We start from the raw sequence: 16,468 nt of genomic DNA, 5'->3' as shown, positions 1-16,468 counted from the left end.
TAATCATTATTGTGTATCCTAAAGCAAAGGTTAGCATACAAAAAGCACATACAAACGTTTTGTTTGTACCATCAGAATTTAATGCAGAATGAAAAGGTATTATATTTTTCATTTTCAAAATATCATGCTCGTATAAACATATTCATTTTTTATGTCAGATCTGAAAACAAATTGACTCTATGTAACAATCTATTCCCGGACCTATTCTCTCAAATAATGTTGACTATTGACCTACCCTAAAAGAGATGTGACAGGTTAGCAAAAAAGATCGCCCTTCTTTCATTTAAGAAAGGCACAATCCCTGTGATTCACGTATCTTGTACGGTCATAATTGTTTTATTATACGTCCGTATTTGTGTGGTGGGAAATGTTTTGAGGACAGTACTCAAAAGTGCGTGGGATAACAATTTCTCACTGACCATCTGTAATTTTGAAGTCATTACAGCTCTGAGTATTTGTCACTAAATAATGTTCACGGGACTGCGAAAGCTAATCATTTATTAGAACAAATATTTTAATCAATGAGTCCCGAAAATACAACCGCACGATGTCGATGGAGTAAAAGCGCAATACTGAACACTGTAAAACATAGCCTTCTATATTCTAAATGTGTTATTTTCACTTAAATCGTACTAGTAACCTAAATGCACTGGAAAAAACAACAAACAAAAAACAACAAACAGACAAACAAACAAACAACAACAACAGTTCCAGTTTGATAAAATCAATTTCAACGTTTTACGGCTTTTTAGTAACGTATGCTATCGCGCCAGATTTCCTTCAACATAATGTATGACCACTTTTCCTTGCTGGAGCTTAGTTTCGCCATGCATTTTTGTGCCATCAATATCATGTGTGGTACACGCGATACTACGACAGTTCGATGATAATAACACGATACCATGTGATGACAATGATCAAGTAAACGCGATATAACGACAGTAAATATACGAACAAGAACTGTTGCCGATGACGGAGCGAATGTCTCTTCATCTTCTTACGCTGTGCCATCATCGTGTCCTCGACATGTTAATTCTCGAACAACATTGAATAAATAAACCTAACATTTTCTGTCCATACAGTTAATTATTTGTATTGCGTTTAATTAACCAGGACTTTTGGTATACTCAGCTAAACGTCGTGTTGCAACAAGGCATTCGTAAAAACTTGTTATATGTATAATCACGTCCTGTAAATAAAATTATGCATATCCATGGCACACACGCACTTTACGTTTAAAATCTGTGCTGCAACAGTCTGTTATCAAACAACTGTCAAAATATCTGTTGACTTTGTTTCAGATCCTTATCCAAAATGTAAAATGCCAATTTATATGACAGCTTCAGTAGAACATACTAGTCTCTGAGAAAGTAGAGGTTGTTGCTCTGCAGGCCTATTTTTTCATTATTTTGGGAATGCCTTCAACATCAGTGAAATTGGGAAAATGTTCTCGGATATTGTCTTAATTGGGAAAATTTGCAAATTACCAAAACCAATGCAAAAATATTATTTTGTGTAAAATATTAATGGATTTCATTTCAGTAAATGTTCAACAGTATTACTGTTGTTTTAATAACCAAACTATACACATGAAAAAGAAAAAAAAATATGCTAAAAAACAATAAAAAATCCCTAAATGGTAACACTCATTTGGCCGGGAAGTTTTAATTCAGAATATTGGGAAAAAACTTTTGAATTACATCCTTTTACGGGAGATAGATTTATAGGGGAAAAACCCTGCTCTGAAAAGGTTATGCTTGACATCAAATCTAATGGTAAAGGACCTGTGTAGATTGGAAAATAGCTTTTTAGGACTGTTTCATGTTATCTAAATAGCTTCCCTAGCAACATTGGTATCCATGTATAAAAAAGATATCGGCAAACCGATGCCAGAGTACGAACTTGGGCACCAGGATTGTATATATCTCTTTTCGTGTATCCGCATGTATTGTTTAAACAGACGCGTACCGGCATACTTTTTACCCTAACATGAATTATGCATCATCTAAATATTAAACCAAGCCCATAGAAACAAATTAAACCAATTACTATAGGAAAAGTCCCACGGATATTAGTCAATATTGATGCTCATAAATTTCTCCGACCCGCTTTTTAACCAGGCCATATCCGTAGCATATATATAGCTTGTCTTTACAAATTGCTCATATTAGATATATTAAGCGATTGATACAAAATTTTCAGAATCAACGCATTAAGAGAAAATGGCAGCCGATCTTAAAGCCAAATTTGAAGGAAAATGGGTTAATGTTAAATCAGAGAATCTCAAAGAATACTTGGAAAAAGCTGGTGAGTGAAGTTTACTTTATTTTTTAATTTTTTTTTTGTGTGTAATTTTTATTATTTAAGTCGGTATCTTATTAGTATTGTATGCAATACAGTATCGTAGTTAATGCTTTTTAACATACTTCAAAATTGCAAAAAGACCTTATCACAAAAAAAACAAAACAAAAAAAAAAAAAACAAAAAAAAAAAAAAAAAAAAAAAAAACATTTGATTTTACTTTAAATCTAATATTACTTAAGAATGAAAGTACTTCACAATTTTTTAAGAAAACTTTTCTTGTTTGTAATTTGCACATTTGTTGCCTTGATGTTTGTATGAATGTTTGATTTAATTCACTATTTCATTCCGCTTTAGATAGTTCGTAAAAAATCTAAATATGTTATTAGGAGACGTTCTCCTAATGTGGAGTGGTGAATATCTGAAAATATTTTATATACCTTATTCTATATACCTATATAGTATCTGAAGCCCGGCTTAAGTAATCAATAAGTACGCTATTGAAGCACGACTTAAGTTATCAATAAATACGCTATTGCTGGTGATCTAAAGTGAAATACATGAATAAAATCCCTCTATTTCACGACCTTGTTATTGACAAATAGTGTTTTTTTTCGTGTAGAAATACAAAAAACGTTATATGGTCAGTTGTCACGGGCATGTAAATACAGCATAGCGGCACACATTTTACACCGTATACTACACTATATATTATTAGAATGAAAAGCGACCCACATTATAAACTGTTTCATTCGTGATGATTAATGAACGACAGTGCAAATTAGCCGTATTAAGAATAACATTTTGTATTATATTTTTAAGTGACAGCGTCTGATGCGGCACAATATTCTACCCGATAGCCATGTACACACTTAACCTTCCGGAGCATACATATTTTACAGGTACACATAGATTTACTGGTTACACGTATTTTACAGCTTAAACATATTTTACAGGACAACACTTCCTTAATGGCTTGCCGGTCAATAGTCAAAACTATTAACCCTCTTTCCAAGTAGCTGGCTCATGGTCCAAACTATATCACTGGGATATAAAGGACCGAGGACATATTGTTTCGAATGTTGACCTAAAAGCTATTCAATAAATGATTTATTACATGCCATAAGAAATAAATTTCATCCAAGTTTTTTTCTTTTTTAATTTAAGACCAGCAACCCTATATTGTCAACAACGTAAACTATGAATCAGCAATGAATTTAAGGAGTAATGTTATATTTTTTGTTGTATATTGAACATCTATCTAGTCGTATGTATGCAACTGCACTGTGATGGTGACAGGTTATAGCAAAAAGACTGTACTCCCTCGCGGGTCTTGGGATAGCGAATTCACTCCTATTACGCGTACAAATTGGCACGTGCACATACGCATAGGCAACATTAGCAGGGTAGGATTTAAGAACGTGTACGCGTTCTGGTACGAAACAATTATAGATTTTAAGCCGTTTTGTAAATTACATCTCAAATTTTACGTAGTAAAATATTACTGGTACCTGGGTACGGGGCTTTCCGTTTATATATAGTCAAACTTCCTCAGTTCCCTTCTTTGTTGAAGAACAAATATACTATGTTGTACTAAGAGACTTATTACGTAAACAGGGCCCCATTGTCTCTCCGCTTAGGTGGTCTCTAAAAGCAAATTGTACTTGAAACACTAAAGAAATTATACACGTCCAGTGCTTTCAAAGATAGGTGAAAACGGTTATAAACAAAACTGAAATGTCAAGCCAGTCAAACTCCTTAGAGTATCTGTCTGGCCAATGATGATTTGCAAATCTGATGACGTGACCAATCATTTTACACATACATCCTCAATATTTGTATTTGCATTACATGCATTTTTCTGAACACAGGTGTTGGAATGATCAAGAAAAACATTGCTCTGCAGCTAACTCCAGAAATGGTGATCAGTGTGGAAGGTGAACAAATCAACGTGTCAATTACGGCGGGTCCTAAAACAACCAAAGCGTCGTACAAACTTGGTGAACAGTATGATGTCGAGGGAGATAATCCTGGAAAGGTAAGAAATCTTATATGTTTGTTTGTTTTTGTTGGGTTTAACGTCGCGCCGACACATTTTAGGTCATATGGCGACTTTCCAGCTTTGATGGTGGAGGAAGACCCCAGGTGCCCCTCCGTGCATTATTTCATCACGAGCGGGCACCTGGGTAGAACCACCGACCTTCCGTAAGCTAGCTGGATGGCTTCCTCCCATGTGAAATTCAACGCCCCTAGTGAAGGCTCGAACCCACATCGATGAGGGGCAAGTGATTTGAAGTCAGCGACCTTAACCACTTGGCCACGGAGGCCCCTAAGAAATCTTGTATTGTCGCCCTTTCCTTAAGACGTACATTTGGATTAAAACTATTGAAAAGGCGAAAATAATGCGTTACACTTCGGGTCTAGTCATTTTGCATTGTTAAACATCTATGTCAATATTTATTTTGTATTTATAAACATAGTCCTGACAGGCTTTTTAAGTAAATGATTGATTGATTGATTGATTGAAAGATTGTTTAGTAAATAAACATGTACAGATATGCAGTTCTTAAAGATTGTCTTTAAAACACGTTTGAAAATCAGCTTAAAACTATTTTAAGGTGTTACTCAAACAAGCACATGCCAGTACTAATATGGTATACACATGCTGTTTCCATGAATTAAATTTTCATTTTAAAGCCTCAAGCAGTAGTTTTTGTTTTATGAATTAAAATTTTCATTTGATTTAAAGATATATTATGCCCAAATATCAGAAATGAAAATATGAACAATTACTATCTACAGTATCTATTTAAACCTAAATACGATACATTTAAAAGTAAACACAGTGTGAATGTAAAACTTTAGTGAAAATGGAAGTTCTTGTTTTTACAAATGGATATTACACGACAGCGCTTTCTTGTGACTGAAACTAGCTCTACGTACACATTAAGTTTATATATTTCGCAAGTTAAGGTAATGGACCTGAATGGACAATCGGCAAATTACATATTATCCGTATGCAATTTCGGCATTCTCCGCTGTTTTACGGAAAGCCATGTGTGCATTAAGCTACATTTATGCCCGAAGAATGCCGAATTGCTAAACGAGAATACGCAGTCACACGGAAATTGCCGAGTGTCATTACGGGTCCACTACCTTAAACTATATATGATTTGGTTTTCTATTTTTAAATTTGTACCTGATAATTACATATTTTAGTGTATGATGAGCCATAAGGAAGGGTTGGGCACTTGCTAGACGTCATTTTAGACTGACGAGGACTCTTAGGTATGAGGTAATAATTGTCTCTAACAAGATTAACCAGGCACATCCTAATGCAGTTGAAACCGCTTTCTAATAGCGCCGGTGACTTCTTCTGATTTGTTTGTAGCGTTCATCTATGTCAAACAGGGGTTTAATGAATCTGTGAATTAAAAAAAGTCCGAAAATTTGGCATGGCACTTCATAATATATCGAGTTGTCTCTTTCTTCAGGCAGTGACTACATTGGTTGATGGCAAAATGAACACAGTTATTACACCAAACGATACAAAGCTGAAGCCGCACACGATTGTAAGAGATATAGTTGACGGTCAGCTAGTTCAGGTAAAGAGGCGTGTTCTAATTATGATAGTTTGATATGTGTGATATTGCCTTATTTCACGTGGTGTTATCTCATCTTAAATGAATTCTTTCGTGTGCATTTTGCATAGATTTTTCGAGTATTCGTATGCCAACATAATTTTGTTCTTCAGTTTGTTCGCGTGACATTATTCATTTATAGCTTTACAGTGAAATACTGAAATCTATCAGTGAAATAGAATTGATATTTTCAGTTTAAAAGCAGTGAAAATATCAATTTTATTTTTCACTGGTAGATTCTACGGACTTATATTAATTCGAATGCGAAAGGATATGAACTAATGATAATTGGAAAACACATCAAAAAGATATAGCTACACGAATTTATCGCATAGTGCGGCAATTTTCCTTTGATCTTTGCAGCATGTTATACATAGTAACACACATTATTACTACAAAACTGTGCTGATATCTTACAAAACTGTTGCGATATATATCAACACGGAAATCTCTATAGAGTTTCATAAGAAAAAAAGTGTTCCGATATATATCAGCACAGTAAAACTGTTCCGATATATATCGGAATACTTTTTCTCTATTGAGGTCCTATCAAGGGAGTATAATTTTTTCCTTTCAAAGAAAAGATGATTTTAGCTCCAATTTACAATTCACAGAGAAAGAATTGTCACAAACACCTACATTTATAAAGTAAAAGAATAAATAAACTAGAATATTTCAAAAACTTGATAGTTATTGCCAAATTCAGAAATACATGAAATATATGAAATTCTGAGATTTCTCAAATGTTTCTTTTTCTTTGATTTTTTTTACAAACAAAACAACAAGTTTTACAATATGTCTGGCCAATGAAATGCAAAGATTTAAAACCAATGCAGAAATTTGTTGGGTACTTTTATCTGGGGAACACATTTTCTAAAACAGAAGTTTTAGTGTTTCAGTCAGCGAGGCGCAGAAAGGGAATCAAAATAGTAAAAATAATAATAAACAAATTTAAATGAAAATAATATATAAATTTTAATGATAAACTATGCGATAAAACAGTTATAATATGTAGTGCTCGTGTGTTACCAGGATATATCAGAGCTAGGGGTACATCTCGTTATTTTTCTCTTCACATATCTGTCTCGGCCTACCGGCCTCGACGATATGTGCAGAGAAAAATACCCTCGATGTACCCCTAGCTCTGATATATCCTGGTAACACACTCTCACACATACTATAACTATTACATAAAGGTCTACGCTCCATCGTAAAAAATGTAAAAGTAACTATTTGTGACGTCATAACTCAATTACAGGACCTCAATAGGGAGAGCGCAGATCTACGGATCGCGGGGCCGTGAGTTCGATCCCTGGGCGGGCCGTATGTTCTCCATGACAACTTGATAAAAGACATTGTATCTGAAATCATTCGTCCTCTTCCTCAGATTCATGTGGGGAAGTTGGCAGTTACTTTCGGCGAATAGGTTTGTACTGGTACAGAATCCAGGAACACTGGTTAGGTCAAACTGCCCGCCGTTATATACATGTATGTGAAATACTGTTCAAAAGCGGCGTTAAACGCAAGCAAACAAACAAAATCGATTACAGGAACATGATATTCAGTCACAAAATAAATGAAAAAAATGACCCCACCCCCTGTATATAAAAATATATAAAATGTGTTCGTTTTACATGTAAGATCGAGATAGATTACACCCGTGAACACCATACTTTACGTTTTCACTCGTGGATACGCCACTCGCGAATATATTGCATATGTTATTCACTCTGTGAAATATATTTCGATCTTATATTGAAATAGATCCGAACACATATCATTTATTTCATCATCTCGTTATTTTGTTTCCTCCCATGTGGTGGTGTTATTTCATGTTTTTGGTATATTTTATGGTGTTATTTAATCTTTTCGTTAGTTCTTGTTGCGTTATTTGCTTTTACTTTTTGTCACATTTCGTTATTATATATTCTCATTATTTCCATGATTTCGCACGGCACGATTTTACCATAGAATTATTTCAGGTAGCCTTAATTTTGTTATTTCATAATGCGGTATATTATCATAATGTTTTCTGTTGGCTTTTCGTTACTTGTGTGTGTTTGTGTGGTTTTGTTAATTTGAAATAGCGATTGTGTTTTCGCTTCTTATATTCAGTTTTTCATGGAATGTTCCAAGTGTAGTTAAACTTAATAATTCATTAGAATTACATTTATCTTTCAGACAATGACGACTGATGGCGTTACAGCCAAACGTTTCTTCCAGAAATCGTCCTAAGACATTCAAAAGATCTAAAACAGACTTAATTTGTAAATTCTTTTTTGTCATTTCTTATTTATTGTGTTCATAATATAGCATCTGAATAATCAACCAATTCATTTCGCCGGTTAGCTTAACTGTATTAAATTATGACACACCTTGCATCTGATTGTCTCTTATATTCTTTTAATACTTGTGTCGCATCTTTATCATATTCCTGTTTCTGAAATAAAATAGAACATTGATCAATTATTTATCTATGTTTTAATTATTTTTTTTCCATGCCAGTTTAAACATTTCAGGGCGATGTTATATTTGTGTATGCCACAGAGTTTTGTATTCAAATCAAATATTAAATACTTTTCCATTCTTCTATGTAACTTTGTTCCAGAGATGATATCTATATTATCGTGAAATGTTGAAGAAAATGTAATTGTTCATGATACTGGCCAAAACTTTCCCATTTGTTACTTAATACTCTAGGCACAAAAGGGTCTGTTACTGATTTGTGCCAATGAAATAGCCAGAGATTTTTTTATTGTGACTGATGTTTGTAGATCCAGCAACAGTTCTGTGCTGTTTATATGGAAGCTATCAACATGTATTGGCAATTCAAGTCTGACTATGTATATTTTTGATAGTTATATTTTAGCCTCAGTGAATGTATTTTGCAATCGCGGATCAATAATGTCATATGTACCTGGGGTGTTGGGTGGAATATTAAATCCACAAGCTCGGCCACATGTACTGGTTTAGTGCATTTCCCCCCCAAAATCTCTCTTTTCACACAACTGTACTATTTATGTGATAGTCAAACGAAAGCAGTTTCGATGACCAACAATTGTACTTTTTTCTTTAACTTGATTATCGTATAAACAGTACATTTGAGTGAAAAGAGGAATTTTTGAAAAAAAAAAAAAAAAAAAAAAAAAATAAACAACAACCCAAAAACAACAACAAAACTCACTAGACCAGTAGCTGTGACTACGACAGTTTGCTTTGATATGAGATTTCGACCCATGAGCTTTTAAAACAGGTATTATAGAGATCCTATGAATTCTGCCGCAAAGATATATTGCCACACTCACTCCTTGCATTCTGTCAACATATCTTTTTGGACAATTTTATCAACCTGTCTCCGTTCTGATGTTGTATGTTGAAATTTTACTTATGTAATGGACAAATTGCAACGGAAACGCTATCAAAACATCTTTGCATCAATATGACTTCATCGGCGTCATAACCAATTATATTAAAATTATTCCCCATTAACATATAAAAAGGCCGTATCCTGTTATGGAATAAGGTCAGTAATTCGGTCGAAAATGTGCTTCAGTGGTGTAGTCGAAAGAAGTCCATAATAAATAGATCCTAATTTTCCCACTTTTTTGCGCAAATTCGTGTAGAACGAGTGCTTTAATCACACTTTTTCACTACTAGAATACATTCTGCATGAAATGAGACGGTTTTCATGTTCATACACCCCACATGGCAAGTTTTGCAGATCGAAACCGGAAGTAGGTGTTTATTGCGCGGAGGAGAGCAAATGTGCGCCATTTTTAGGGTAGCAGACCACAACTGACTGGCATTTCACTAGGAACTATTCAACTCCCTATTTTCTTTTCATTTTTTTCGTTAATTTGTGATAGACCTTTCATGAAAAATAGGTGTAGGAAAAAGTGATGTTCTCTAAAGATACATAAAGACGACCTGAAGTTGTCGTTTTTTATATGAAACAAAGAAGGATTTGATTTACTGACCTTTAACCTTATTGCGCGGAGGAGAGCAAATATGCGCCATTTTTAGGTAGCAGACCACAACTGACTGGCATTTCAGGTTACATTCTACCAATTCAATTCCTTATTTATTTCATATTAATAACAATACATTCAGACCTCATTTTCAGCACTTTAGAGCATTTCAATGATGTGAAAACCATATATGGTCATTTAGTATAACATGTCTTCTTATCAAAAATAGAAAAATATTGACATGTTATGTTGAATATAAGAAAAATAATCTGTTCTGAGAAACATCACCCTCTAAAAATGCCCCCATGAAAACAGCCGTTTAGCAGTTACGCGTAGGTAGACATTTTTCGCAAAGAATAAAACTTATTCCAAGAAATTTACAATGAAAATGGTCTAGATCTATTCTCAATACTATAAGCAATAAACATAAGCCAAAAATTTAACTGTCACCTCCTCATGTCATTATACCAGATTTCATCCATAGCATGGAACTACATTTTGGACTACTTCACATGTAACACTGGGTAGTCACTTCCGGTTTGGTGTAATCCGTCCTTCACTGGGAACTATTCAACCCCCTATTTTCTTTTCATTTTTTCTTTAATTTGTGATAGAACTTTCATGAAAAATTGGTGTAGGAAAAGTGATATTCTCTAAAGATACGTAAAGACGACATGAAGTTGTCGTTGTTTTGTATGAAACAAAGAAGGATTTGACTTTCTGACCTTTAACCTTATTCTGAGTTTTTTTCCACCATCAGAGTTACGTGACAACCAAGATTCTGTGAATCTTGAAATGTTATATGGTTGAGCTGCATGTTCATTAATACATATATGCATAAAAAGGCAATACTGATATGAGTCAGAATCGACACACATAAAGCAAGTTCTGAAAAGGGAAGTTAATGTTGCTACCATAGGTATTATTATTTATTGGGTAACCGCCCTTTAAGTATTCCGGGAGCGACAGGCCCAAAAGGAACATAGAAAAATGCAAATCACAACAGTGATTCATAGTCGGTAGTCACGTAGTAGAATACTTCTGGCGCTGTTCTGTAACGGTACAGTACATCGACGTGTTATGGCTTTACCAACACACGTAATGATGAGTTTGAAAAATCACACAAAATTAAATTCATATACTCACAAAAGCATTCATTGATTGTCAACTCTCTTTTGTATAGCCCCTGTGTACATTTATTACACAATAAGGTCAAAGTCAATAAAATGGTCTCACATTTGGTACCAGACAGGATATAATTTGCTTTTAAATGAGATTTTGCGGCAAAAGTGTATAGCTATCTTTTTCAATTGATTATGTATATTGCAAGAGATTTTCATACTAGCTTACTGTAGCAAAACTCTCCCCGTCTCTCTTACCATTATGATTATGATATATCTTATTAAGTTATGCATGGCCATAAATAAGTATTTAAACGAGGATAAAAACAGGGTTTAAATTGTGGCGGAGTCAGGGTTCTGAATTTCAACTGTAGGACTTGATATGAATCAATACACATGAAGGCATGATTTAAATCAATATGATGATACTTATTTATAGATAAGTTGCTTTATGAGAGTCCGCCACGGGACCATGAAAGACAGGCATATTTAATTACGCTTAAGGGGGTATGGAGGTTACGGCATTTACTGGCTCCAATCGCAAACAAAGAAAATTGTTGAAACAAATATTTTATTCGAAATTTGAACCTGTAACATTTGACCGCACAATTCGGCCTGGTCAAGCTCTGCGACGAGATAACACCCCAGAATCATAAACAGCACCGACATGCATCAGCTTTTGTGGTGGTACTCGAGTCTTTGCTAATTTTTTTTTCATGGTTTCGTACTCAGATACTCAGGAATAGGAATGAAATATTAGAATGAATACTTTATGCTGCCATCAACCTTATTTCCTTATGCTGCATATTCCTCAACCAACCAACATGCTCTCCACAACTATGTTTGACATAGGCACAGTGATTATAAAATTGAATACTGCACACAATATATTACATATTTAGCAAATTTATTCAAGAAACACTTTGCTAATTACATGCACTTTTATTTGATATGAAAACAATATATTTAATGCATCCTTATAGTCGCTGGCCCTCAGTATAACTGTGCATCATTTTAATTAAACGAGAAACTGCAACTTCGCCAGCTTATTTCCGGTTGACGTTCTGATAGTGTTCGTAGGCTTATGATATCAAAATGAATGCCGAGACAGACGACAATAACAAAAAGGAAGATATTTGACCATGAGAAGTGTAAAATTATAAATGAAAAAGGGGCTTCCAATACAAAAGAGCAATTAAATCTACATATGACTGTTTACTGATACTTATTAATTATGTTAAGATTTTAAAGTGAAATGTAGGCATTTAGATGTTATTATCATGTGAAACGCAGCCTTAATGTCTCTTGTCGAAATACGGTAAGCAATTTGCACATGTTTCAAGACAGAATGCATCCAAATACATGCGTCTAATTGGACAATAGTCATGACTCCAAAATTGCAGCTGACAGTGTTTTGAAAGATTGATTTCACAGCTTTTTTGATATAATACGTCTTGGATTGGGTAATAAGTTACATGTCGTAGAAATATCTGGCGCAAATAAGTCGCTCCTGTCAGGAAACTACACAGCATAAATATATCACTGTACAACAGAGTAATCCTCTCGAGTCTGAGCGAGAGAAGGTTTTTCAAATTCGGAAGCATCTTTACAACGTCTTGAAAGAAAGAGTACATAGGGCCAATACCATATATTTCTGGCAATGATTTAAGAAATAAGCATTTTAAAGTCACCTCACTTTTCACAAAAAGTTTTAACAAAATCTTTTTTCCTTCACCCATTACAGGTCCTGAAAAAAATATTTTCAGTGTCGATAAATGTCGGCCTATAGCAGGGTCGTTTAATATGTCAAAGAGAAATATCGGTATTCCAGAGAGATGCAAGCTCATAAACGACACATACTCCGCTTTAACATATTTTATCATCTCCTTATTCTTTATATCCGTATAAGATAAGCTTTCATATGCAATATCTGCTAGAAAATATAACTGCTCCGCTTTCCCTTCGGGTATAGTTGCTTCTTTAATGCAGGACAAAATTAGGTCCTGCATGCCTAATATGTTTGCATTAATATGGCTACGGGGATTTAAAAAAAATGTCCGCTGATCTTCTAATGGAAAAACAGGTCTTCCACATAGAAAAGTATGTCTTTCAAATGGGTCGTACATGACATTTTTACGAAATGCAATGAACATGTCGTCTTCATGAGAGATATTGAATAGGAATCTCGAAACATGTGCAGCATGGTAAGTGTCGAATCCGCATAAATATGAAATAACATTTGACTGCACAAGGATGTCGGCCACAGTTTTACAACTGCCTAGAAAGTCTTGTAAACATTTTATGTTATCATCTATAGTATCTATAGTGTACATCTTGAACATCTGTGGTGATCTTTGCTTAATTTCTACATATAGAAAAATTGCAGCGAAAAACTCTTGTAAAGACTTATGAACGAAAGTAAACGATACGTGTTTCCTTCTGCTTAAAGATAAACCGATTTCGTGTTCTTTTGTCAAGAGACCGACGACCAGGCAACACTGAATGACTTCTTCAGGGATTTCATATTTTAGGAACGTAGAATTATTGAATGACAGAGACAACTCTTTTTACTCTGAAAAAAGTGTCTTATAAGCTAACCTACCTACATGATGTATGACATATTTATGTTCTTCGCATAGCTCTGTACGAATACATTGATTTGGAAGTATAACGTCCCTTGAAAGAATCGACTTTTCTTTTAGATTTTTCAAAACGTGGTCATCAGGATTCCGTCTGTCTGCCCATTCAAAATAAAGACTTATCATGTTACTATATATTTCACTTTTGCCAAATTGTTTCAGTTTCCCATCAAACCAAAGACAAACTAGTTGTTGGATTACCATGGGCATACGTTTCATGTCGTCTTCAAATGAACATTTTGAAAAGTCTTTGTCAAAATCAGCTTTATTTTTGCTCATTCGAAACATTTCATTTAGCTCATTAACTGTTTTTCTTGCCATCTCATCAACATCAAATACTCCACGAAGTCTGAGAGTTTGGTTATTCTCGGTACTTTTGATACTAAGTGATTCAAATTTCCAAGGCCTTGAAGTTGTTATGACTGTATATTTCTTTCGAAGATCGCGTATCGGAAGTCCTTTGGTTTGAAACTGTGAAACAGTCCGCTGCTGTTCTGTTGCAGTCCATTCATCTAGACCATCTAATAAGATAAGACAGTCACCTGATTCCTTTGTCAGTATCGGTTCTAAAACGTCATTTTCATAATGATTTCTAATCATTGTTTCAATGCGATCAGCATCCATGTTATGGCGGAGGTATATGTAAAATAAATACTTGAACTTTTTCATAAATTGTACGTTTTCTGATTCTTGCGTACGTTGTTCAGAATGCGCCAGACACCATTTGTGGATCATGTCTATACAGAATGTACTTTTACCAGACCCAGCTTCACCGATCAGGTATATTAATTTCAGTGGTTTGCCGTCCTTTTCAAATACTTCCGTATATGATGAAACTCTTGTTTTCTCTTGCGTATTACCTTTCTCTCTTGGTTCTATTTCCAAATATGGATCCACATACAATTGACTGATAACAGTATCAGTCCTTTCAGGATGAAGCAATACTGGTGATACTTTGACAACATATTCGAGGTACATCTCTACAAGACTCCTTTGGAAATCTGGTTAAATACGTAAATAAAATTCATGGATGTAAACAATATGCCCAAATGAATTATACTTATAGTTTTAATACCTATTCAATGCAGTTCTATTATTTACATGCCTGCTGTTTTAATACTTAGGAAATATTTGTCAATAAGGATTCTAACACATACCATATATAACTGAATAGAAAAAGTGAATGTGGAAAACAAGATTGCTGAATAGTGTATCGGCAAAAAATAATTAAATAGAAAATGCTAATAGATACATATATTTACCTTTAGCTTTTTCTGCTGATGTTGCATTTACATTTACTGCAGTTTTTATTTGATGTAAAGCTTTTTTTAATTCCATTTCTATGTCGTGTTTACTGTCACTGGCAACCTTTTTAATGTTATCTAAAATCTCCTTTGCTCTATTTTCCAATTGTTCTCTTGTCTTTTGAACTGCTTGCAAAGCTGCATTTCCTTTCTGTGTTACAGTTTCATCTCCTTCCTGAATTGTTTCTTTAAGGTCATTGATCATCTGATCGATCTCAGTAAAGGCCTCTTTTATGACCACGGCTTCATCTTGAGTAGATATAACAATAGAAGAATTCTTGAGCTATAAAGAAAAGAAACGTTCAAATTTTCGAATTAAGTAAAATGTAAAAAATATAGATATGCAAAACAAATGAACAATTTTAATGACGAATATGTCTTATGTGAAAACACTTATGTAATGGAAATGATGTTTAAAAGCTTTTCTGATAAAAATACTGAAAGTTTATTTTATATCATGAATCATGTTATCGACCACATTTGTGATAAATGTTTTGTTTCATACAAAACAGTTTCAACTTTTACAATACCACCGTTTTATACTGTTCGGTGCCATGTTATGAAAAAATCTTGGTGTAAAGAGTAACTTTAGTATTAAAACACTTTTACGCCAATGTAAAACTAATAAGGAAGATTGTTCGTTTTCGCGAATTTTACTAAGGTGGCTTTAAAAATTCCATTGGACTTCTAGAATATCGGTAATGACTTTTATCTAATGACTAAAGCATATGATGCATGCATATTTGCTATTTTCACTTTTACAATGTTTTTATTTCCCTTACACAAAAGACAGATGAACAAATAGTAAATACATATCATATGCGAAAACTTACGATAATTCCTGACGAAACCATTACTATTTGAAAACTCTTGCATAATACCTACCTCCTAAAAGATAAACCCTGAATGTGAATCAGTGTTAATGAGGAGAAAATTTAAATTAAGACAGTCATACAACCAAATAGAAATAAAATAATCAAAGGCCTGAATGGCCTGAGTCGGCTAATGATTGATGTACTGACAGTATAGTCTACCAGTTTCAGTTTGTTTTTAGTTTTTTTTCTTAAAATTTCATAACACAGCTCGATATTTACCCAAAATATTATATCCGGATACGATTACACTTTTCTCCAGTTTGAACAATATATTTTACAAATTGTGATGATACGAAGACATTTAGCAGCAATTGGCAGTATCTGACATTGAAGTTTACGGTTAAATTACCTCTTATTTAAATCTTTTCATAAAAAAGTTGTTTCGTTTCGCAAAACATAGACGATCTACTTTCGGTTTCAAAAACTACAAGAAAATACAATTTAATGTTTCGCCGATTTGTTTATTTCTCGAAAAATAAGAATTAAAATCATTTTTAATATCAGTAGTAACTAAACAAACCAGTAAGAGCTTCTTCTTCCGATAATTTATCCGTTTACTGACTGCAAAATTCAACCCACGCAAAGTTTATAGAAATCATACGATGCGTGTTTACGTTCA

The 16,468-nt window shown here is 33.9% G+C and overlaps 2 protein-coding genes across 9 annotated transcripts in view; one reads left to right on the top strand and one right to left on the bottom strand.

The window, feature by feature from the left end:
- The first annotated feature begins 1,401 nt into the window (after positions 1-1,401).
- LOC123561884 (fatty acid-binding protein, adipocyte-like) lies at positions 1,402-8,411 on the top strand. Its single transcript, XM_045354564.2, has 5 exons — positions 1,402-1,515; positions 2,203-2,307; positions 4,173-4,339; positions 5,796-5,906; positions 8,124-8,411. The coding sequence occupies exons 2-5, from the start codon at positions 2,223-2,225 to the stop codon at positions 8,175-8,177; spliced, it is 417 nt and encodes a 138-aa protein (XP_045210499.2). The 5' UTR covers positions 1,402-1,515; positions 2,203-2,222; the 3' UTR covers positions 8,178-8,411.
- Positions 8,412-11,921: 3,510 nt separating this feature from the next.
- The window catches only part of LOC123561885 (uncharacterized), a 64,032-nt gene continuing 59,485 nt past the window's right edge, over positions 11,922-16,468 (bottom strand). For all 8 annotated transcript variants that reach the window (XM_053552780.1, XM_053552778.1, XM_053552782.1 and 5 more), the window contains 2 exons: positions 14,933-15,257; positions 11,922-14,671 (listed from right to left, as the gene is read on the bottom strand). In XM_053552780.1, coding sequence (XP_053408755.1) covers positions 13,599-14,671; positions 14,933-15,257 — 1,398 coding nt within the window. In that variant the 3' untranslated portion in view covers positions 11,922-13,598. The remainder of the gene's footprint in view (positions 14,672-14,932; positions 15,258-16,468) is intronic.

The sequence above is a fragment of the Mercenaria mercenaria genome, chromosome 10 (genome assembly GCF_021730395.1).
Source record: "Mercenaria mercenaria strain notata chromosome 10, MADL_Memer_1, whole genome shotgun sequence".
Taxonomy (NCBI): Eukaryota; Metazoa; Mollusca; class Bivalvia; order Venerida; family Veneridae; genus Mercenaria; species Mercenaria mercenaria.
Note: the sequence above shows the minus strand (reverse complement) of the source record. Positions and strands in the feature narration are given on the sequence as shown.